At 37.9% G+C, this 24459-nt stretch overlaps 1 protein-coding gene across 1 annotated transcript; it reads right to left on the reverse strand.

The window, feature by feature from the left end:
• Positions 1-261: 261 nt before the first annotated feature.
• LOC122815950 (vomeronasal type-2 receptor 26-like) lies at positions 262-23929 on the reverse strand. Its single transcript, XM_044088829.1, has 4 exons — positions 23729-23929; positions 23058-23627; positions 20528-20651; positions 262-1163 (listed from the first exon to the last, which is right to left on the reverse strand). The coding sequence occupies exons 1-4, from the start codon at positions 23927-23929 to the stop codon at positions 262-264; spliced, it is 1797 nt and encodes a 598-aa protein (XP_043944764.1).
• Between the last annotated feature and the right edge of the window lie 530 nt (positions 23930-24459).

A 24459-nucleotide genomic window follows, 5' to 3' on the forward strand; every position in this document is an offset into this window, starting at 1 on the left:
TGATCAAACAAAATACTCTTAGGGTGACTTTGTAAAGATGATTTATTAAAGACAGATGGGACAGGAGCCTTGAACTTTTCTTTCTCTGGTCTTTGGAATACTTTGCAGATCCACTAGAACTAAATTGTTCACAGGCCTTAACTGGCATGAGACTACTTATAAATTGTTATGTTATTGAATTATCAAGTTAGCATTTTGTTGTGGCCTTAGCTACATTTAAAGTGCCTACTTTAATAAATAAACACATTTATTATTATTTGTTCACTTGTTTTTACCCATTAGATACTCTTTTGTATTTTTCTCAGGCTTCATAAAAATTATGTAGCACTTTGGAGAAAAAATACAGATCAGTAATCCTAAACTAGATGACAAGATCGCAAATATCTCCACAGCAATCATAAGCTTACCTTGTGTACTAAGGAATGCTGGGATAAACGAAAGCCAGACACTGACAAATACAACCATACTAAAAGTGATAAATTTTGCTTCATTAAAGCTGCCGGGTAGGTTCCTTGCCAGGAAAGCAACAATGAAACTAACAGTTGCAAGAAGGCCCATGTATCCCAGCATGCACCAGAATGCAAGGGTTGACCCCTCATTGCATTCTATTATTATCACACCCCTTTTAGACTGCATATTTTGTTGTCGGTAGGGTGGGGAATTGCACAACCAAATGATACAGATAATAACTTGGATAAGAAAAGTTGAGCAAATGATACCGGTAGGCAGTGGAAAACCCAGCCACGCCCTTAACTTACTTCCTGGCATTGTGGCATTAAATGCAATTACTACTATAACAGTCTTGGACAGTACACAAGAAGCACAGAGAGTAAAAATGATCCCAAATGTAGGTTGCCGAATCATGCAAGTCAGCCTCATGGGACGGCCTATGAACATCAAGGAAGAAAGGAAACAAAACATTAAAGCTACTAATAGCAGAAAACTGAGTGCATGATTGTTGGCTTTGACAATAGGTGTATCATGATATCGTGTGAAAACACAAATGATGAAGGCAGTGATAATAGTTAAGGAAATTGCTATGCCAGCCAGTGTCGCGCCCAGCGGTTCTTCATATGACAGGAACTCAATAGCTTTTGGAATGCATTTATTCTGACGTTCATTGGACCAATGATCTTCTGGGCATTTAAGGCACTCTGATAAATCTGAAAGAATAATGAGACAGAAAATGAAATCCTTTACTTCAGTACTTGAGTGAGATTCATTGTAAATACAAGTAAGAAAGAGTTCCACCATTTTTTAAACAAAAAATGTTTACTATATGGGTAATCAATAGACAGTAATGGTAAATACTAAACAATAGATTGTGGAGGTAAAAGCATGCAGAAAAAATATCTTCTAGGCTGTACCCAATAGTTAAATTAGGGATTTAAAACTAGTACATATTTGTAGAGATACATAATTGTTAGTTCTTAGTATTCTTATGAAAATATATTATTATTACACTATGCTTATAAAACCATAGTTGCTGTTATTTGCACCATTTAATGACTTCAAAGATTGTAAGTAATAAAATATATTTAAAAAATAATTACCTCCAAAGCAAAACAAAGCAATAATCCATAGTCATGCCATACTAAGCTGTTTAATTTCTTCAGCAATTAAGTGAGCTGTTCACAAATTACAACATTAAATAATATGCACAAATTTTGGAGGGGTCAAGAAAGTTTACAAATATTGTCTACATGTAGTTTGTGGATCTGGAGAAAGTATATGATCATGTACATTGAAATATGGTGTCAAACATAGCGGAAACACACAGGATCCTAGAAGTGCTGTTGTTTCCATTCAGTCTCAGTATTTGAGGATGAAGAGTTCTACATGCATCCTTAGCGAGAAGGTGAATACTCTGAAGGTGTGAACAGGACTTCACCAATGGCATGTCTTGTCTCCTCTCTTGTTTGTGATTTTCATGGACAGGATACGAGGTGGTCACATCTAGTGTTTGGTAAAGGTCTACTGTAGGGACTTGCCAGAGTATTTAGTTTGGGGTTTTGAGGTTGGCATCTTTGCTGTTTGCAAATAACATTTAGATCATAGTATGAAGTGAATGGGCTTCCAGCACTGGAGCAGTTAAGTGCCAGATGTGAAGTGGTTTAAATGTCAGATGTGAAGTGGTTTAAGTGCCAGATGTGAAGTGGTTAGAATGAAAATCAGCACCTCAAAATCGGAGATCATGGTTCTCTCTTAGGGAACAGTAGAATGCTGTTTGCATGTCAGAAGGAAGCAGTTACCTCACCTTATTCACTGGATCAGGAGAGTGACCAGCAAGTGGGTGTGGCAGCAGCAGTAGTAGCTGTGCAGCCATTCTAGTGGGCTGTACCGGTGGCCAAGAACTGAGTCATGCAATGAAGACTGAAATGCTTTTTTTATCAGTGTGTGTTCTCATCTTTACCTGTGATCATGAGGTTTAGATAATGACTGAAAATATGTGATTATTGATATTAGCTGAAATAAATAGGTGGGTTCAGCTCTATGACAGAGGGATGAGTTCATAAATCTAGGAGGATATCAGATTATAACTGCTACTGCTGAAGTCTGCATCTTGCAAGGATCTCCCTGGTTGTCTTTCATGGGGTTCCCCATAAAGCCATGGCACATTGGAGGGATTATATCTCTCAGTTTGCCTAAGAACACTTGTGATTCTCACAGAATGACTTAGAAACTATCAAATATAATAAAGAAATGTCATCTGCATTGCTCAGCTTGCTATAACAATTATCATCATCAGGAAAAGTGGTTTAGAAAATCAGATGGGTGGATACATGTAAGGATTCAGGGACTATTATTTAAAGTCTAAAAACATACTGCATTTTATGGTGTTGGATTCACATCAATGACATATGAAAATGTTCCAATTGTCTGAATGTAATTAAGTTAATTAGATTTTCCCACAATTTCTTTTCACAGACATGACGTTATACACATTTTAGAACAGAGATGACTAGATAACATAGCCTAGGCAAAATTATATTTATCCTTTATCTGCAAATTAGATTGACTGTGTTCATAGGAAAGGAATTAGTGAGAACTATGCTGAAGGGGAGAGACTATTTCAGCCTGGGTTGGTGGTCTTTTAGCAGGTGTTTGAAGTCAGAGAGGTTAGAGATAGATCTAATTTGCAGAGTGATATCATTCCATTTTTAGCAGCTCAGTATGAGTTGAGACTTTGGCAACAGGATTTGTGGGGTTTATATATGATGAAAAGATGTTGTTCATTAGACTGAATCTGTCTATTAGGATGACAGGAATGGAAAATAGGAATAAAAGAAGGGCAGTTGTCTGCTTTGGGAATGATGTGAGTCAAGATAAGCTGTAATTATTCTAATGCTGAGGCAGTTTGAGCCAGTTCAATGCCTTAAGGGCAGTACAGTGGTGAATGTAGTACTGGTTGTTAGTGGCAAATTTTGCACCATTATTATAGTGTGCCTCCAGATTAATTTTAGGGGAAACATAAATGATTTAAGAATCCAGCCTGTGGACTATACAAAGTGAAAGAAGCCTAGCATATTTAATTCCAACAACTCTGTTGAAAAAGTATGTCTTGGGAGCTCTTGTTTCATAATCAATTAACTAGTTTATTTCTGTCAGAATATTTTGGGATGGATTCTAAAAGATAGAGGACAGGCATTGTGCAGAGTTTGTGCTGAGAATGTATCACTGCTCCTGTATTACTAAACCCTTCACAACTCCCCATAGAGGGAGGAGGAGGTGAATATCAGGAAACTATACAGCAGGATCTGCAACTCACAATAAAATTACAAGTGAAGTTGGAAGGAACCCAGTACACAATGAAGGTGACTCATAATGTGATTTCATGCATGGTATGTTTATAAATCACAATATGTATGCCATCTAAAAAACAACTGAATACAAACCAAAGGCAAAAATGGCCCCCATAGGCTGGTATAATGGTTAAGGTGTTTACCTCATGGACACAAAGTACAAGGTTTAATTCTCACCTTTGAAAACAAAATTGGCTGGGCTTAAAATGGCCCATGAGAGCAGCTAGCTTATTACATACCTATGAACCATAGATAAAATAAAATAGCTAAGGTTACTGCAAACATAAATTGTTTTGGAATCCAGTTCTAAGTTGTTGCAAAGTAGTTTTCAACATTTTTGCACTCCTTTTATCCTATCTGCTATCCATAATTATTTCTCCTACAATTAACTGAAACCATCTTTTCTCTTTTATAATTTCTCCAAAACTTTTAGGTTTCTAATTATAAGACAGAAATTGAACCCATTCCTAAGGGAGGGTATAATCAAAATTCAAGAACGTACAATTGTGTAAGTAAAATTATCGCAACAGTAGATGTTTGAATGATGAGTGCTGCTGTAACCTTAGCTATACGGATTATATCCTGCCACAGATATAGCAGCCAACCAGCTTCCAGACTTAAAGTCATCTTCCACATGCCCATGCAATTGAGAGCTCAAGCAGAGGTGAAGAAAATCAGCAGTCTGGCTGCCAAGCTGTCCAGGACTTTTATGGCCACTGAAACAGGGAGCCCTGAAATAAGTCAATGCTAGTTCAATAGAAATCAATGTCCTCACCCTGGCAACAAAATGCATACAAAAATAATGGGGATGGAGGGAGGGAGTGGCTACTGCAGCAGTGATCTATTTGAACACCTACTGTTATGGTACGTTTGCTTACACTGCTTTATCATGTCTATCATTAGTAGTATGCAGTAGTGCTACATGCAGTAGTCTTTGCTAGGTGGGCAGAATACCATACTTTAAAAACTTTGGAAGGAATAAGGATAAGGGCCCAGGAGCCCCTAGAGAATGGCCCTAGCAAAGCCTGCTCTACACCTGAAAAAGAATTCAGATTTGTAGTGCTTTGTAAAACGTACATACAGATAAACAAGTTGCTGCCTCTTTGATACATCTAGAGTCCACCCCTTTTCAAAAATCCACTGAAGAAGCTAAGGCCCTAGTAAAATGTGTCTTGACCCTGCCTGGAATTGACTTCTTATGATGGGAATAAGAACTGAAATAGTGCAGGGCAACCATTTGGAAATGGTCTGCTTTGACACTGATTGTCCTTTTGTCTTACCTTCATAAGCAATGAATAACAGATCAGAATTTCTGAAGGTTTTAATTCTGTCAACATAGTATCTGAGTTGAATTTGGACATCCAGTGTATGAAGAATGCTTTCTCCTTCATTTTCAGGTCCTGGAAAGAAGACAGAGATATGGATAGCTTGGCTCAAAGTAAACTCAGATACCACTTTTGGGATAAATGAAAGATTAGTTCTGAAAGAAACCATATCTTTGTGGAAAATAAGGTAAGGTTGACCCACCATAAAAGCATACTACTTAGACACTCTTCTTACAGAAATCAGAGCAATAAATGACGTTATTTACCATGTTACAAACCTCAAATCAGCATGACACTCTTCTTACAGAAATCAGAACAATAAATGATGCTATTTACCATGTTACAAACCTCAAATCAGCATGAAGTGCTAGATGAAATGTCGGAAGAGTCCATTTTCCCAAAACAAGTTAGGATCTCACGGAGGACCCATCTGTTTTCTAGGTGGATGGCTATGCAGGACCCCTTTCAGAAAAAAAAACTTTCAGATTGGACTGTGTTGAAAGAAGGGAATCCAAGGGTAGACATGGTGAAATGGCTGACAGATGAACTTTGATAGAGGAGTAAGAAAGATCAGAGGATAATAACTCAAGCAAATATCATAGAACCAGAGAAATGCTAGCCTTAAAAGGGTACTGGTTCTTAATATGGTACTAAATAGAAAATGTTAACCATTTACTAATATATGATTCCCTATTAGAAAGCTTCATTGCCTTCTATAATACCTGCTGCATATCCTCAGAAATTAGGTACCTAAAGGGTATTCAAATTCTATCATAGCTGACATTGTTTCAAGGTGGGGTTTATCAAAGAACTCCTGTTTTGTGATAGTAGGTTCAGACTGAGAAGAAGCTTGTAGTAATTGCACTGGGCCATTTTCAAAAGAAGGTAGAACCACTGTTGCTTGGTCCAAAAGGAAGTCACCAGAATGATCTTTGCTGTGTCCTTCTGAATCTTCTAAATGACCCTGCATATCTGTGGAAAGGATGAGAAGGCATACAGGAACATTCTCATCTAAGGAAATGATAATACATCTGCCTGCTAGGAGACTGGAGCAGAATTTGCCAGCTGTTTGTTATGAATGGAAGCAAACAGATCTGCCAGAACAATTTCATTCTGATAGAATGTAAAACACCTGTAGAGTGAGATTGTAGCGAGCTTTTGTATCTCAGACTACCATGGTTAATCTGCAGAGGGTAAGGTCTGGAATGTCCCTGTTTGTTTATGTACCACATCACTGTGGGGTTATCTGTGATCACTTGTACATTTCAGGTACCACTGAATACTTCTCATGTATGGTCTGTCAAGAAGAATAGTGGGAATCAGAGACGTCTGGAATTCTAAAATTCTGGGAAATTATCTTGATGAAGTCCTAGACTGAATGGAAAATCTCAGGAACAGATGTAGATATAGTTCAAATTTTCCTGTGAAAGAAAAGCTGTAAAGTCTGAACTGATGTATCCAGGAGACACCTCAGGAAAAAATTCCTGTGTGAAGGAACAAGACAAGGTTTTTAATGTTTTCCTGGAATCCCAGACTGTGAAAGATATCTTTTACCCAAGTCAGAAATTTACGAGACTTTCAAAAAGTCTCCGCAAAGATAACAGTTCATCTAAATAAGGAACAGAGAATACTTTGCAATCTGCGATACACTAACACTGGAGCTAGACACTGTGAACAACTTTGAAGTAACCCTAAAAAACAACTGAAATCTCTGGTTATAAAAATGTTATGATAAGTAACCTTTAAATCTAGAATTTCCAGACAGCATTTTGAACTTAGGGACTTTCACAAACTGGTTGACAAAGGAAAGATGAAGGCCTGGTTTAAATGAAGCTTCTTTCTTTCATATCAGAAACATTCTTGAGTAAAAACATTTCCCTATCAGGAAAGGAGGAGCAGGTTCCATTACCCCTTGAGCTAGCACATACTGAAAGACAATGGAGAGTAAAGAAGTTTGATCTGGTGGGCGAGGAGAAATTGGGTCTGTAAGCCGTGGTGGTACAGCGGTTGCATTGTTGCCTCACATCAAGAGGTTCTCCCGTTCGATTCTCAGCTAGTGTGCAGGGAGTGCCTTCTGTGTGGAGTCTGCATGTCCTCCCTGCAGTCGAGTGGCCTCTGAAAGACATGCATGAATGGGCGTGCCTTCGCTGAAGGTTGGGCGTTGGGCTGGCAACTCTGCACCATAAAAATCTACTGCCAATCATTAGCGGTTCGGAGTTTTTCTGTGGCAACCCCTAACCGGGAAAAGCCAAAAAGACAAACAACAACATTGTTTCATCAAACAACCACATTGTTGAATGATTGAACCCCCCCACAATTATATATAAAAAAAAAAATATATATATATATATATATATATATATATATATATATATAAAAGGGGAAAATTCCTGATCCCTACCATAATGTAATCTCAGTCAGAACAGTTTGAAGAATGTCATTTTTGATTAAATGCCATTTGACAGTGTGGCCGTTCAATGAAATAATAGGGACCCAGGAAGAATGTACTAAAAAGGAAGTAGGAACTCCCACTGCCATCTGTAGCTCTACTGGATCAATCTTAGAATCTATTTGTCTGAGATTATCAGTTGCCAAAGGGAGAAAATGAGGGATAGATTTTTGGGAAGACGTAAAAGATTGCCAGAGCAGGAAGGTATCGGGGTTACCACTAGTAGATAGCCATTTAGACTTATTGAGTTATCCTAGTTTTTGGGAAGCACTCACTCACTTTTGGGGGCCTCATTTCCATTATATATGTGAATGTCTGCTTGCTAGAAGTTTCCTGAGTTTAAAGATCCTGAGTTAGGGATGAATTATTTAACAAATGCAAAGAAGAAAGGCTTAAAAACATGAGCCACCCCCTGAATCAGTATTCCTCTCTCATCATTGTTTTCAAGATCTCGGTAGCAGATGGTCAAAATACATCTTCCCTACCAAGAAAATTCAAAACTGAACCATTAACATCTTCAGGAAAAGTTGCGAGAACATAATCATGCGGACCTTCTCATCACAGAGCCAGCTGCTGCTTTTGAGGAGGTACCAGGTGAGTCATACTGCTTGGTTATTCAGAAAAAGAAGAATGAAAAGGGGCAGTAATGTTACTCCTATTTTACAATGATGTAAGCAAAAACTTTAACGTGAGCTTGGCAAATAAAATCCTAAAAATAAGACTGACAGACAGATACTGTCTTTCCCCAAATCTATCGAACGCTTTCCCATCCTTATCGGATGAGTAGGGATTAACATTTGCCAAATGGCTAACTGCAGATGGCTTTGACAATAAAATCACTTCAGGGTTAGATCTGGGATTAGTAAATAAGTATTTGTAAGACTGAGGAACTTTATGCAATCTAGTTGTCTTCTTAGGGACTGCAAGCTGGATGTCTGGCATGTTGCAGGTTGTAATCAAAACATCCTCCTAACCTGGAATAAGAGAAGAGAAGGAACAGCAGTTGTGATAAATCATAACAGTTTTCCAAAGGAGCTGGAATGTTATTTTATTCCAATTAAAAACAAAAATGGTTTATCCTACAAATGGTTTCAGAAAGGAAAATTCTTGCAACGGAAATTCAGAAGAAATAATCTCCTCAGAGTCAGAATCAGTAACATGAGGAGATATAACTGAATTTGTTTCCTCAAAATCTGTTCCCTGTTCATCACACTGGGTAATCTTCAGAAACTGAAAAATTTATTTTTCTCTGTTTCTAGTAGATCCAGAATGAAAAGGGTTAAGGCCGTGAGCAAAGCCTAATAAATCTTCCCTGAATATAGTAAAAAAAGTGAAAATGCAGGAGAAAAGTGAATATCGAGCATCACTGTTCTCATTTAGACTTGCCCACCCTCTACCCTCTAATGTGGAGGCAAGAATCTGACACCCATGAACTTATATACTAACCCTGAGATCACCATACCTCAGAGAAAAGGGAATATTCTGAGAAACAGCCATCTTGGACTAAATACACACAAGTCTATTGTTTTAGTCATAACCCTGGGGAACAGGCATCTTACACCAAGACAGTGAAACATTCTCTACTCAGTCCTCCAAAACCAACAAGAGTGGTTCTCCCACAGAACATTCCAACAAGCACAGAGGATGTGTCTAACCTGCATTCCATGGTGGCTGATGACACTACACCACATGAACCCAAGAGAGAAGATGAGTGGTCTAAGATGGCTACTGCATGGCCACACATGCAGCTGTAGGGGAAAGGCAGCCTGCTGAAGAGGAAAGGCTGTCTGAAAATGTTCTTCTTTTTGTGACAAAAATGAGGAAGGAAGACAGGAAGAATGTCTCACGCTTCTCTCCTTTCTATTCCCCTTATCTCTGCATGCCTGTCTCTCTCCATTCCTCTGTCTACACCCCATGATAGTCTTTCCTGAAATTATTTTCGCTTGACTTTTCTAATGTTTTTATACCTTTCTATATATGTTGATATTCAATATCCCTGTAGCATAAGCCATCTCAGTTCATTATGGCTAAGTCTTACCCAAAAAACTCTGCTAAGCATAATTCCATTTTTCCATCCATGCTTTGACTTAGTAAGCTACTTCTTGGACTAAATGCTCTAGCATATTTTTGCACCCATAAATGTGTTTTATAGCATACACTTGCATCTGTAAATACGTTTTGTTCATTTCTTATGTGATCCTATTCACTCAGGCTGTACAGCAAATGGTCCACTGAGATCAGAGCACTTCCTCAGTAAACAAATAGAATAAATAAAATTGAGGATCTAAAAAAGAAGCTTGAAACACAGGCAGCAATGACAGCAGGAGCAAAGTATTAAGAAAGCAGTCTTTTACCAAAAAATAGACTGTGACAACCAGAACATACTTATTACAGCTGCTAAATTAATTTATAATCCCAGCCGCTAAAACGATTTATAAAAATATTATCAAAGAATGTTATAGCAAATGCACAAAAAAACAAAATGTATGCTAAATGTAATAAAAAAGCAATGCATGTTCAGCTAACAGAATTGTCATGCAACAGTCCAAAAAGCTTAAATCCTAGCAAAAAACAAACAGTTATTGTAATTAAAAACTGTTTTAGTCACAAAACATAAATAGGGTTGATCTTCTCACAAAGGCAACATAGCTGTCCACCAGTGGAAAAACTTTAGCTGCGAGAAGAATGCTGTATCAGGATAGCTCTGAATGGCTTGGTACCCAGATTGCTGATTTTCTCCTGCCTAGTTTAATCTATCAATGTTTTGGGTGCATGGAAGGTGCACTTGAGCTTTGGAAGCTGATCATCCGTCCGTTTTATTCTTAGTGGGATGCAACTCACATACCAAAGGTTATTGCAAGAGTGATCTAATAATAAGCATCACAATATAATTACACAAGGCTCTAGTGAGCTAAACCTCGCCACAACAATAAATAGAACATGCTGGAGGGATAGATTCCTGTCACAGAGACTCCCCATGCTTTGGAACAAAATTCCAAATTACATCAGGCAGAACCCCTCACTAACACTATTCAAGAGAAACCTTGACGAGTGGATGGGTAACAGAAAATACACCCCTGGGATCACTTAATTGACTCTGCTTAACAGAGGATCAGTTAATTAATCAATGGGGCTGCGACACACTCTGGCTAGGCTTATAAATGCCCTCGGGCAGATAGCCTAGTACCTACCTATGAACCTATAAGACACACACACACACACACACACACACACACACACACACACACACACACACACACACACACATATGCATATATGATTACAAGATAAATTTTAGTGAAATGTAACAGTTCCATATATACTAAAGGACCATGTATTAATTTAGAAATTAACAGACTGAAAAGGCAAAAAACTGATAGTAAATAAGCTAAAAACATTCTAATCAGTTTTATCAGACATAATCTTGGTGGAAGTTCTTTAGACATATTTCTATTCTTACACAGTACACCCTGTAGGCATTGCTTGTAGCTTGTAATAGCATATTAGTTTGCTTAATAATGTTTAGAATTTCATTGATCATTATTTAATTGCAACTCCTTAAATCCTACAAAAAAGCTGAGACACCAAACTACATCACAATTAAGAAGTGATAAAGGTTTTTTATGTATTCATTTGCATTTTCTACAATTATACAGAAATCAATTCATACTTGGTGGAAGACCTTTATCTTGGTGTTTACTTGTATTAGATTCCTCTAACATGGCTTTGCTGTTGAGACTTCTTGCTCCCATGAATCGTTTTTGCAACTGTCTTCCAGGTACTCTAAAACTATTTCCTTCATCAGGGATTCCATGACTTTCTTGCAACTAATGTATAACTGATGGATTAAATTCTATCCAGTCTCTGTAAGTTGCTTCCTTTCTTGGGAACGAAATTAAATCCTGTTTTAGTCCAGAGGAACCTGACCTTTTTCCCATAACTTGCAAGAAATGACTGGTTACTTAGTTCATCAGCATTCATCCTTTCAGTTCTCTAATCTTAGGATTCAGAAGGACAACTGCTCATGGTAATTGCCTACTGCAGGTAGACCAATTACCGTAGTGGTGAGAAAATGTAAATCATAGACAGCTACAGCTGCAATGAGTAAAACCTCTTTAGCAGGATGCACTTTCTTAATTGCTCTTTCCAGCAACTGCTGTGAATCTCCCTCTTTGCCTGCACAGGCAGTTTCATGTTGTTTGCCTTTTCCATGCCCTGAAGTTTCACTAATAACTACTTGCTGCATTACTATTATGTCTACCCTTATTGTTTTTAGTCTACTACTCTTAATACTGCAAAAATCTAAGATTTACTTTTGCATTTACACTAGTAAGGACTCTTAGTTACTTGCATGCATATTCTAGCAGTGCCAACTCCATTGACTGTTTTTTGGCCATACACTGACCTTAAGGGGCTAGAACCCACTCTGGTACACTTGCATTGCTTGGGCTTACTTCACTCCCTAGTCCTACCTTATTGTGCCTGCTTATTTGAACTGATTTTTTTTCTGAAACTGGTGCACTTTATTTGTTGTAGCCTAGACTAGATTCAGACCTGCTGAATCTAGCTCTGTTTGTATAACTTGAGCACTAAACTAGGCCATCTTTTGTCAGCGAGGCTTCCCCTGCACCCTAGTGGCAGGAATGTGTAGTTAGAATTCATCTGATTGAGGGTTGCTGGAACAGGGCTCAGTTTTCAGCTTTTGTATTGATAATTGATTATTGTTTAAATCACTTTGCTCTTGTTTGCTGCTTAAGCAAATCCAAGCCATCTGCTGATCTCTGTAAAACTTAAGTAGAAATTTTCAATGCATATTGCACTTTTGAACTGCATTATTTACAATATCACTGCTTATTTGAACTTTTTTGTTTTTAAATTGTTGGACTTTGCTGTAGTATAGAGTAGATTCAGACCTGCTGAATCTGGTTCTGTTTGTATAACTCTAGCACTAAACCAGGTTGTCTATTATTGGAGAGGGTTCCCCTGCACCCTAGTGGCCGGAGTGTGCAGTTAGAACTCTTCTGATTGAAGATTGCTGGAACAGGGCTCAGTTTTGAGCGTTTTTTATTGGTTAATTTGTTTATATTAGTTTGTGCTTGTTTGCTACATAGCACAGTGTTTGTGCATTGCCATGTTGCGGTGGGCAACATTGGTGGTTATAGTCACAAACCCTTTTGCCTACAATTTTTACCTTAGTACCCTGTTGGTGCTCCATCACTGACAGGTGATACATTCAGCGACGCTGCTGAGGTACCAACACAGATCCTACCCATTAGCCCTTCGTATTTTTTGTCCACTTTTCCTGTCCTCTACTTTACCTGTTCCTTCCTGTCCCCTCCCTATTTTCTGACCACATCAACTTACCTAGCATTATGGACGGACAATTTCCCACAGTTTCTCCAGCTAGCCTCGTCGACATGGTCATCCTAAGGCAATGTAGCAATTACTTTATGTACACTGACTAGTCCGCATAAATTCACTATGTGAGAGATGCATCTATATGAAAAACCTAGAATCCAGGCTCTCTTTTACTCACCAGTCAGTCTATCTGATACTAAGCAGGTTGTCAGCATCCACACCTCACCTCCTGCACCTACCAAACCTACCTAGACTTAGCCAAGACCTTTCACAAAATCCCCCACTCAGGCATCATTGATAAAGTCACCCAGCTAGGTATCAATCTATATATATTGTCATGTGGACTGTAAATTGGCTCACTGACAAAACTCATACGGTCAAAATAGGGGGCTCCACCTCCTCTAGCAGACCCGTAACCAGTGGTGCTCCACAGGGATCAGTTCTGGGACCCCTATTATTTGGAATCTACTTCTCCGAAGTACAAGCTAAAACTAAAGGACTATGGCTGACAAAGTTTGCTGATGACTGAAAACTGGGAAGAATCATTGAAACCCCTAGTGATGTTAACATCCTGCAAGAATGTCTTACACAGACTAATGATTGGTACCAAAGTCATGGTCTTGAATGCAATGCAAAAAATGCATTATTATCCCCTTTGGCAAGGGTGATGTTCCTGCAAACTACCACAGCAATACTGACATCTTTTTGAATTTATTTAATTTCAGAAACATACATGTGATGAAATATTTGGCTCACTTGCTCAAAGACTGTTATCTAAGCAAACCAGAACAACCTTGCCTATTAGTTCCAGTTTGTTGAGGCCTAAAGCTAAAAATACCAGAGCAATCAAAGCCCAACTACTCAGAAAATATTCTTTTCAGAAGTCCACTTATGATAAAATGAGCATATCTCTTTGTTCATTGAAAAAAGAAGAGACAGTGAGGATACAACCAGTGAAAGGTTTTGACTGGATTGGTCAAGCAGGTTTATGTACAGAGCTGAGATCCTATTTTGTAGAATCTGAGGGTGTGGAGTACGGGAGAAATCGCAGACATCTTCTTCCTGCATCAGAACCGATATTGCAGCATTGTTCCTGTGATACAGACTCTAGATATCAGAGCAATCAAGACAATATTCCTGTTCCAGAACATGTCTTAGCTTCCATTACTACTTCTGATGATGTTCCTGATGTCCCCAAGGTTGAATATTCAGCAGAGACAGTCCCAGTTACTAAACCTAACTCTAAATTTTAATGTGAAATACACAGCAACCTGGACATAGTTGTATATATGTATCTACTTCTGTATAATTGTCTAAGAGCTATCCTGCATTTATTGCATGTTAATTGATGTTGTCAATGAAGTACGATTCATTTCTCAGAGGGAGTTTGTAGAATATGTATTTAAGAAGCATTTCCAAGGTTGGCTTGTGCATATAAATAGCAAGCATGTGCTAGCTTCAGTGTCATTTTGAGACTGCAGCCAAATAGTGAGCATGTAAGAGAGAGCTTGTTTATAAGTTTAAGTTAAAGTTATTGTCTCATTCCTGATGTGTTTGTACATAATACAGCTGCTTGAACAGAATCTGTTTGTCTGTTACATCCTGACAGGGTGAACAATATAAAGTATACGACAAATGCTTTTACTGTTAGTCTCAATAATACCTGCAAAGTAATGCTTAAAATGTTTAATTTTTATTGTTGTTCATTATAAATATATATTTTATGTGGAGCTTTTCTTCCTGTGCCTCTGCCAAAAATGTGACTTCTACCCAGTCAGGCTTTTCCAGTAAATAAAAGACAATAAATAGTAATAAACATGTCTCTGAATCCCACAGTAACCAGCACTAGCTCTGCCAGACCTGATGATGGTAGTGTTGTCTTACTGTGTGTGTGATGACTGGTGGTTAGACGTACTTGGGCTCAAACCTTATACCTTAGGTATAAGACCCTGCATTCTCTACCCACACCACCACTTGTGATCCGAGGAGTTTGGTTTGTTCCTCTTAAAATTTGTGGTTTTCTGGCAAATCAGTGAGAATGGAATTCACTAAATAATGATAGCCCTTTAAGTTTCAGTATTCCTATATTTTTTGGAAACACATGGTAACACAAATCACTATTTTAGCAACATTCTACGATTATACAAGCAATATTTGAAATGTGCCCCTGGTATTGGGCCTCCCCCCCCAAAATAAACTGTGGCTTTTTCCAGAGTTCTTCTGCTGTGAAATTGAGATATTTAGTTGTGTCAAGTGGATGGTGCAGTGATAGTGCTGTCGCCTCACAGCAAGAGGTTTCTGGTTTGATTCTTGGCTGAGGTGCCTTCTGTGTGTAATCTATATGTCCTCCCTTTGTTTGTGTGAGTTTCCTCCCATGTTACAAATACATGTATATGGAGCATTTCTCCCTGGGCATCTGCTGAAAACTGGCTTTGTTCCAAGTTGCACTTTCCTGATAAACAAATGTTAAATAAAGAATTTTGCTGAGAGCTTTAGGGGAAGAGAAATTTAGTGCTGCTTATTCCAATTCTGTTTGCATTGTTAGTAGCACAACAGGTAACAGCCTTACTTTTGATGCTGAAGGCTGTGGGTTCTACTCCCACAGTATCCAGATGGATTGCTGATACTGTACTGTGTTGTACTCTAAAGGGAGTGGATGCTGTAGTCCTGTGAATGTCCTCCTTTGGAGGAATTACCTGGTAAATATAAACATGTTATCAGTTTGCCATCCATTCCCTGTTGCAATATTACTAGCTTATCATTTTTAATGTAACATAGGCAATTTATTCTTCAAGGGCAACAGCCACTTTATTTGTAGATGAAATAATGAAATATAAAGTTGTTTCCTAGCAGCAACGTCTTCATTAGTTAGAGATCCCTTTAATGTGGAATTATTTAGATGACTTACTTCTACAGAGAGTTTGCATATTTACTGATACTGGTGGATTGTAATGACAAAAGTTTAAGTGGCCTTTTATGGTTGAAATTTTCTGAAATGGGTAGTTTTGTTATTGGTTCATACATTTTGTTTCATTGCTTACTGGAAGACTGTTCAAAACTACAAATTTAAAACACAATCTAACAACTGCTGCTGTGTTATACAAGGAATATAATTTAATACAATCAGGAAGGTGAATGATAGAATGCATAAGTGTATGCATGACCCTAAAAATGTGTTTGAAAACAGCCCAGAGGAAAGTGTGAAAGGCTCAAAATCATCGCAAATTTTAAGCTTTACTCTTGTTACCAAAGCAATGGATGAAGGTAAAACAGTTCACACCACATTACCTTGACCTGGCCAAGCCTTTTGACACAATCCCCTACTCAGGTGTAGCACAAAAGATGATTAATGTAGGAGCAAACACTTGCATCACTGGCTGGATTGCCAATTTGCTCACAGGATGCAGGAGATCAAAATAGTGGAAGAGACCGGTCACCAATGGAGTCCCCCAGGGTTCAGTGCTGAGACTTTTTCTGTTCGGCATATATATCTCAAAAGTAAAATGGAATACCAAATGGCTTTGGCCGGCTAAGTTTAGGATGACTGCAAGCTAGGAGCAGTTACTGAATCCCCAATTGGCTTAACCATCATGCAGGAAGGTTTGTCCCAAACAATAACTGGTGTCAAAATCATGACAATGCCCTCTGAGAACTGACTCAGTTGTTTGGCATTTGAGAACTTGTGTGTACAGTGACCTAACGTTTGACCAACATGTGCTTATAAACAGATTGATTGTGACTAGACCTAGAGATGTTGTTGTCCCCCTTTACAAAGCTCTCATTAGGTCAATCATTTTGTTTAATGCCTACCTTGCCATGTATCTGTCCTGCCCCATGCAACAATTGGAATACCTTCAGAAATGCATTTCTTAAAAGGATACAAGTCCTAAACAATAGGTCTTGTATGGACCACCTCAAAGATTTATTACTATACTCGGCATCCTATGGAGTGCTTAGAGGTGACATGTCTAGCATACAAGGCATCCTCCGACCTAATACAGATGGACCTACTGAACATCAGCAAGTCAGATGGCATTAGAAATACTCAGTCCAGGTATCTAAACTGAATGTTGTGGAGAGATGGATATATATCACAGATATATTCCAGAACAGACTATCCATAAAAATAAAACAAAGCTCATCCACCCCATATTTAAATGCAACTTGGATCTAAGGATGGGTAATAGGAAATGTACTCCAGGATTGTCCCTCATGCCACTAATGGATAGAGGCTGTTCCTAAATGCTGCATCCCTTACATGGGTCCCCTCAAATTATCTATGCAATGGTCACAGTTATTCTCACTAGGGCTAATATACAATTATCAGCCATGGGATAGTAAGACCAATCAGAAAATGTTAATTCAAGCACCAAAAGGGAATTGGCTAAGCATAAAATGTTTTCCAAGTGAACTTATGTTGTGGTAGTAAATAGTTATAAACAATTGCCCTTTTTAGGTCACTAAGTGCCCCTGTCACCCTCCACCCCCCCCCCAATCTTCAACAGCTTCCGGCGCCTATGGTCTTTAGTCACCCAGGCATTCCTGTAGCCACACACAGACATACACACATGCATGCACACATGCACACATAGACGCAGACATAGAGACACACACACGCACACACACATACACCCATTAACAAACAAGCCCCTGCTAGTCAATCACACTCATGGAAATACTCCAGCATTCAACTACATACAAACTCAATTGTACAGATTTTCCCAGAATGTCCAGATTTTTGCCTCATATTTTTGGTCCATTTTTTATAAAATTGTGTTTTTTTCTGGTAAATTAGTCACAAATCATTAAAGATTAAAGTTAGAAAATAATGACAAACATCTGAGTTTTAGACTTCATACCCTTGAGAAAATTCATGCTAATAAAAAGGCTGTTATTTTATCAACGTTCTAAGTTTGTAAGAGCAATATTTAAAAAAGTGTCCCTATTTTTAGGCCTTTGTCCTACTTTTATTTATAGCTTTGTCCAGATTTCTTGCTGTAAGAGGTTGAGTGGTATGATACACATGCATGCACTCATGCACACACACACACACACACACACACACACACACACACACACACACACACACACACACACACACACACACACACACACACACACATCAGATACAGCCAGACTTTTGATTCCCTACCTAACCCTTGTAGTTTGATACACAGGCAGACACGCATTCTCACAAACACACACACACACACACACACACACACACACACACACACACACACACACACACACACACACACACACACACACACACACACACACACACACACACACACACACACACACACACACACACACACACACACACACACATATGCACGCGCACACACACACACACACACACACTATGCATCATTCATACCCCTACAGACATGAACATAACATAAATACACACACTAACATCTATCACCCCTACATCTTCACTGAACATACCTTCATTGTAACTGCTTCAATAGGAATGAATGGGTGGCCACCATTTATTGATGGCATTTAAATATTCCTTCAAGACTGAGAAATTACTTAACTGAGGGATTCTCTGAATTACTTGGGAGCACAAATAAAGAGCTGCTGCCAATTCTGGGAGGAGAGCCCATCACCAGTTAGCAGTAGCCACTCCCTGGACTTCCACATTATCATGCAACTTTGTCCACGAGATTGCCCTCCATGCTGAGACCCCTCTAATGAAAAACCTCAGCAGTAAGAAGTCCAAGAATTGGAAAGGCTTACCATGAGAGAGAAAACAACCATGTTAACACTTCCACCTAATGGTATGCCAGTGTAAATCCCAGGTTATGTTTTCTATGGTGCATCCCATCTGGTCCCATTGTTTAGTGCTGTATCAATTTTATTTTGAATTCTTTCAGGACTCTTTTGTTTGGGAAACACCGGGGACAAATTTCTGTGTGTCTGGCTCCCCTCTTCTTCCTTCAAGAATAGTGAGCAGATGAGTTCATTCAGCAGCCCTGATTTTGGCATTCTTTTTTATTTCCTTACTTCCATTCCAGCTGCATAACTGCGGTGGTGGTGCTGCAGTAGCATTGTCGCCTCACAGTAAGACGTTGTCCTGCTCGATTCTCAGCTAAAGCGTCTTCTGTGTGGAGACATGCGTGAATGGGCGTACCTTCGTTGAATGTTGTGAGTCAGAGCTGGCAACTGGGCATGTAAATATCTACTGCCAATCATTAGCGGACCGGAGTTCCACTGTGGCGACCCCTAACTGGGAAAAGCCGAAAGACACAACAACAACAACAACAACTTCCATTCCAACTGTCTCAGCTGTCCATTTTGTTGTCTTTCTTTGTTCTATTATGACTTATTAAATGTTTTCTCCCTTTGTGACCACCCAGACTCTCATTTACTCCATTTGCAGCTCAGCTGATTACATTTTCAGCTTCATTGTTCGATATTTGACATTATTTTTTGTCTTCTTGCATCAAAGCCTTTTTATTGCTGAAATAATATTTGGTGTTTATAATTTCATCTGGTTTCAGATTATCTAGATCTTCAGTAAACAGATGTTCTATTATGTTGTTTATTTTATATTTCTTGACTGGGAGTGTCTGACTGAGAAAAAGCCCTTTTTCAGCGGAGGCCTGGGGAGAGAAGCTCCACAATAACACAAATAACTAATGACAGACAAACAATAATCTAAAGCACTTATAAGTGATTACAATAAAGTAAGTAAAACAGTACAAGCTTGCTTGCAGCAGTAGTCAGACCATATACACTTTACAAAACGAGCACAGTGAGAAGATGCTGTGACCATGGTATATTGTGATAAGCTATGTTCAGTGAGCAGTTGTTATAATTGCAGTGTTGCATGTTAAAGATTTTATGATGTAGTTGCAGTATGATTTTATTGAACAATCATATAATGATTATATAGTAGATTGCTGGGAACATTTTTAAAAGGAATGGAGAATGATTGTTTCATTGTATTCAATCAATTGTCCATCCATTCAGTCACCCATTTAATTTTATGGGTTGTGGGAAGTTGTTAGGATTTGTATTTCCTAATTTACATAAGTCCTCTGACTTATTTGATAGATTTTTATCTTGTAACAGACTAAGCATGTGTATTAAGCTTAAAAGATTTGCTAGGTCTGTCAAGGTATTTAAAAAAGAGCTACTAGATTATATAATTTTTTCTGTGGAAGACAGACAGGGAAATATTTCTAGGTTACAATAGATTTCCACATCGTTAAAATAACAGTGCAATCATATTGTCACTGAAGTGAGTCTTCTTGTTTTCCTATATGTTATACCGTAAGCCCCACTGTTTAAAGCTGTTTACTTTCAGAGGCATGCTAGATTGAGTGGATTTCCAACTACATGGTATGAGTCACATAACTCAGTACTGAGAGAAATGAAGCAAAGATCCAATAAGTTCACTGTCTCTTTCATATCTTGTCTCTGTTTAAGCTACATGACGTGATACTGCTGACACGATACTCTGCACATACAAAGATGTGCTTCTGAGAGCAGTATTGCATATTAAAGTACAATACTAAATAAAACAAATGACTGTACAATAAGCCTTCCTTTGCACTTACTGCACATATTTCACCTACCTGTTTCATTAGTGATTTCCCCAATGGAGCACTGGACACAGTCATAGCAGCAGGACGGTTGACCTAGTTGAACTACCTTTCTGTATCCATAAGAACAACTCTCACTGCATATGGAACGTGGGGTCTAAAATAGAACCATAAGTAGGATTGACCTGTTTGGTTACTTTGCAAAGGTTGTGCTATACCAGTTATAAAAATAAATACAAAAAAATCAAATACATTATCCAACCATGTGAGACAGCAATTTCACTCACTTAAAAAACAAAATTTATTGCTGCTAATGATGGTACCATATTTTAGCCTACTCAGGAACATATTACTTAATGCTAAACTCACTCTAGCAGAAGTAATTATCAAGGAGTGAAAAATGAAGGTGAAATGGCATTGGATATAGACATATTTTCATCTTTCCAACCAAAAATAAACAAATTAAAATCAAAGAAAAAAGAGAATGTGGTGCAGGCAAATGGTTCCACCAAATGATAAAAGTCAATGTATAGAAAAATATAGTAGAACCAAACCACAGCCAATATCCATCGAAAAGAAACTTTTAATGGTAAGCGCTTTCGCGACAGGTTTTGACGCTTCATCAGACAACACAACATCACTTTACTTTGGTATTTAAAATGCAATCCAACCAATAAAAACTCTTGTACAATTAACAGTCAATTAAAACCATTAACAAAACAGTTAAAATTTAAAAGCATAGATACAGTTTGTCATCTTACCAGGTTCCTTACCTGTAAAACTGGTTTTATGGAAGCCTTATCATTAAGCCCCTTCCCCATTGTAGCTCTCATCCTAATTATCCATTCTAATTCAGCTACTTCTGTCCTATAAGCAACAACCCCTCTCCTTTCATTATTTTTGACTGTTTCTATAACCATAAGTCTAAATGTATGTGTAATGTCATATTTAGCCACGTTTAGCCAAAGCATTATTATCTGCCCCCGTGTATGTCATATATGTGTTCTCTCATCCGTTGCTTTAATATACGGTTCGTTTTCCCTATATAAAATGAAGAGCATACTATACAGTATGCCAGATAAACAAGGTTACTTGTGTTACAGTCAGCAAGCACTCTAAACTCTATTGTCTTACCTGTGTCAGGATGGGCAGATGTACTATTACTGTGAATATACTGACAGCAGTTACAGTTAGAACAGGGAAAAGTACCTCTATTCCTACTATAAGAATTATCTAATGAGTCTCTGGGGTGACATAATAGTCTTTTCTAGAGATTTTTTATTTTTATGGGTAAATGTGGGGTTATCTCCCACAATCTAATTCCATCTTCAGAACAGAATATTGCCCAATTCTTCCTATAGATCTCTTGCATGAGATTTACATTACTTGAACAGGTAATGGGTATTCTCACTGACCTAGGGGTGGCTTGTTCCTGACTGGGTGGTATTGTTTGCACCTGTTCTGAAAAGTAAGGTTTCCCTATGGTCTCCCGAAGCTTTGGAATCATAGATAGCCCTTTATTCACTTCATCTTCCTTATATCCTCTGTGCAAAAATTTGTTTTTCAGACCTATTAGCTCCCGATCTAGGCTACTTTCATTTGTAGTCAATCTAGAAGTTCTCATTCCCTGTCCTTTTATAATATTTTTAAATATATGCCTTGTATGCATGCCATGTCTATGAAGATAACTATTTCAATAGCATCCTTTCCTATATATTTGTGTGTTGAAGTTGCTCCCCAAGTCCTGGTTGATCCTCACATCCAGGAAGTCTATGCTGTCATAGGCCTTATTCATGGTGAAATTCAAAAAATGAGTACTACTATTAATACTGTAAATAAATCATTGTATAGTTGCAGAATCCCCTTCCCATAAAAGGATGAGGACATCTACAAACCTATGATAAAATTATATGCTTCCTCGGGTTTCAAACGTTAATAGATATTGAATCTCCCATTGGGCCATGACAATGCTGGCGTAGCTATTGGCACACAATGTGCCCATAGCTGCACCATCTAATTGTCTATATAGCACATGGTCAGATAAGAAGATATTATTCTCTAATATAAGTTCCACCTGTAGAGATAGTAAATCTATAAACTTAGATTCCAACTGTCCATTATTCAATAAGTATTGTCTAAACATGTCTAATCCTTGTTCATTAGATATGACTGTGAATAAAGATTGGACATCCAGTGTCACTAATAAATATCTAGCTCTATTCTCCCTAAAATTCAAGAATTGGTACGGGTCTCTCAGAAACTGTTGTGTATCACGTAGCACATACCTGTTCCTACTTAACACAGGTTTAAGATGTTTCTCCACAAATAATGAAAGTGGTTCCATGCACCATCCTCTCCCTGAGACTATAGGTTGCATAGGTGGTAATGTGGGGTGCTTATGTATTTTTGCAGTTCTCTGGATAATAGGTATAAGAGGTTCCTTAACTAAAAGATATTCAAACAAATCTTGTGTTATGATACGACATTGTAAACAGTCAGAAATAGTGTCATTAACATTCATAATGCATTTATCTAGTTGTTCCACATCTATCTTTTCATATACATTCACATAATTCAACATAGCTTCCGTTGTTTGTTTATAATAACTTCTGTCCATAACAACTAATGGACCTCCTTTGTCAGCAGGCCTAATTATTAGTTGCATATCCTGCTGAAGATTTCTTAATGCTTCACTTTCTTCAGTATCCAAGTTAAACTTTTTCCCAGCCACTCTATTATCATATAATTTATAGATTTCCTTTTCACATATTTTTTCAAAGCTTTCTATTGTGGCATTATTTTTGGGTATAAAACAACTTTTTTTGTGAAACATAACATTATTCTGTTTTGCATCCTGTTGAGAATTAAACATGCATTTTAACATAATATTACATGTGAAAGTCTTCAATTCAATTATATTTTCAGTAATAGTCATTGTGCTTGAAGGTATAAATGTCATGCCTCTATTTGAAAGTCTCTCTTCAGCCACTGACAACATTTTTGTGGAAATATTCAAAACTAATGGCTGCTGCTCTGCTGCCACATTTTCTTTAAAGTTATCCCGTTGTTGTTCTTCTGGGAGGCTTTCCTTTTCATTTTCCCCCTGCTGCATGTACGCTTCCAAAAAGATGTGCTGTTAATAGGGTAAGGCAAGCCCATTTGTGAATTAAAAACGTTATTTTCATTTGTTACAGAGCTGACAGATGAGGAAAAAGAGCTTAAAGTTGTCGTTACCACACCATTCTTACTGCGGTCTGTCCAATTAGGCTCAGTAGTCTGCAGTGCCTCCTTGTTGGCATTAGTAACGGTTGATGATGTCGCTGAAACCTCCTGGTTAGATGCTGCTTTTGTGCTCTCGGTTATTAAAGCAGCAACTCTGTCATTTGTTAAAACAGCAATGTTATTGTCAGGCATATTTGCAGTCTCTTTGGCCATGAGAACACTCTACCCAAAGAAAAATCATGCATATCCCTATGGATTTTCTTCTTTTTAATTGTCAATAACTGTTGTTCATACTGAGTAATCATTTCAATTTTATATTCTAGTTTAGAGGAATAATAGCTGCAGGAAAATGATCATATAACTCTATCTGCTTTTTGTTAACATTAGAAGTTAATAATTGTTCTTCTGGTAAGAAATGCTCGATTAAAAGGCGCATATAATTAAAGCTTGTGTGCAGATTTAATTGTTGCCATTTGGTCAACAAGTCCTTGTATGTCTCCCCATAGGTGGGCATTTTTAGGATGCATAGCCTACTGGGAACTATTTGGAGCTTTAAACATGCCTCAAAGTGGTACCTTTGTACCTGCAGTCTTTTCAATTTACGCAAATCATTCTCTAATTTAAAATTTTCTCTTCTTAACAATGAGCCATCATATTGACTTACTTCCTCTTGTGTATGTTCCAAGTTTATAATTCCTGTATCCAATAACGGATTAACATTAGATTCTAGTTGTGGCTATAGT

The sequence above is a fragment of the Protopterus annectens genome, chromosome 1.part1 (assembly GCF_019279795.1).
Source record: "Protopterus annectens isolate FY-2018-M chromosome 1.part1, PAN1.0, whole genome shotgun sequence".
NCBI lineage: Eukaryota > Metazoa > Chordata > Ceratodontiformes > Protopteridae > Protopterus > Protopterus annectens.

Coding starts and splice junctions, on each gene's coding strand:
- LOC122815950 (XM_044088829.1), bottom strand. CDS start 23,929: ATGGCCAAAGAGACTGCAAATATGCCTGACAATAACATTGCTGTTTTA. Junction 23,628..23,728: donor ACCGCAGTAAGAATGGTGTG/GTAACGACAACT, acceptor CCCTATTAACAG/CACATCTTTTTGGAAGCGTA. Junction 1,164..20,527: donor GGAAATCACTAATGAAACAG/GTAGGTGAAATA, acceptor TTATTCTTTCAG/ATTTATCAGAGTGCCTTAAA.